This window comes from Alligator mississippiensis, chromosome 1, assembly GCF_030867095.1.
Source record: "Alligator mississippiensis isolate rAllMis1 chromosome 1, rAllMis1, whole genome shotgun sequence".
NCBI classification, from domain to species: Eukaryota; Metazoa; Chordata; order Crocodylia; family Alligatoridae; genus Alligator; species Alligator mississippiensis.
In genome coordinates this window covers 159,483,522-159,484,821 of record NC_081824.1, presented here as the reverse complement: position 1 = coordinate 159,484,821, position 1,300 = coordinate 159,483,522, and the positions used below count along the sequence as shown (strand labels likewise).

General features: G+C 38.8%; 1 protein-coding gene across 1 annotated transcript; it reads left to right on the top strand.

Annotated features, from left to right (window-relative positions):
* The first annotated feature begins 309 nt into the window (after positions 1–309).
* On the top strand, positions 310–1,008 carry LOC102569247 (taste receptor type 2 member 1-like). Its single transcript, XM_059724186.1, has 2 exons — positions 310–519; positions 823–1,008. The coding sequence occupies exons 1-2, from the start codon at positions 310–312 to the stop codon at positions 1,006–1,008; spliced, it is 396 nt and encodes a 131-aa protein (XP_059580169.1).
* Positions 1,009–1,300: the final 292 nt, after the last annotated feature.

Sequence of the window (1,300 nt, the reverse complement as noted above, 5' to 3'; positions counted from 1 at the left end):
ACATCTTCTTCTTGGGCAATTTCTCTTGGAGCTTCACAAGCTGGGTAGGAATCTGAGACCATAGACATAAACATGACTCCTTTAAATGTTGTTACTTTGATAGGTTTAGCAATTGAGTTTGTTGTGGGTATTATAGCAAATGGATTGATAGTAGGTTTTAATTGCATTGCATGGATTAAAAGTCAAAAACTAGATTCGTGTGCCTTAGTCCTGATTAGCCTGGGGACCTCCAGATTTTTTTTACTGTATGCAATATTGATTAATAATATTTTCTTTGCAATTCCTAAGAAGAGGATTGAACAATGCAATATGTGGAGAGCTATCAATTTTACCTGGATGTATCTGAGCACTCTCAGTCTCTGGTTTGCCACTTGGCTCGCTGTCTTCTACTGTGTGAAGATCACCAGCTTCAACCAACCCCTTTTCCTCTGGCTGAAGCTGAGATTTTCAGGGCTACTTCCATGGCTTATTCTGGGCTCCTTGCTGGTCTCTTTGGCCACCTCTCTCCCTTCAGTCAATGTAATACATATAAATTACTTAAACAATTCAATTAATAATTTGTCCAGAAACATCACAGTGGTATGTCTATATAAGACTAACACATCTCTTAGTTCCTTAATTTTGACCGTGCTTGGACAGTACTCTCCTTTTGTTTTATTTTTTGTTCCATCTCTGTTGCTAGTCACTTCTCTGTTGAGACATACAAAAAGAATGGGAGAAAACATGAGCACTTCTAGGGACATCAGTGCAGAGGCTCATATCAGAGCAATTAAAGCTCTCCTCTCTTTCATTTTCCTGTACATTTTCTATATGTTGGCACAGTTTTTTACATTGACAAATAAGTTCGCTACCAGCAGCCCCTACCTTATATGGCTCTGTATTATGATACTAGGTGGATATCCCTCTGGGCATTCTGTTATCCTGATTCTCAGCAATCCCAAACTGAAAGAAGCAGCACTAAAGGGCTTGCACAATGCCAGGTGTCTGCAGGAAGATGAGAGTCAGTGATGCGACTCTACAAAGAGAACCCCTCTCCCCCTCCTATATATTTATGAAAAGATTTCTCCTGATTTAACATGTACTAAAATTAGAATATCACCACCTTGAACTTCATGATACCAGCAGGAAAGGAATGACGATAGACTAGAATAGTCAAATTCTTTTTTCCCTCCTAAATGTCTGTGATTTTATAACTTATGAATGTCAAGGACAAATTCTCATCTTTTATGCATTAGCTCTCATCATGAGACTGAGTGGACTTCAACTAGTATCAATATCCAGTGAGAATCTCCTCATAGGA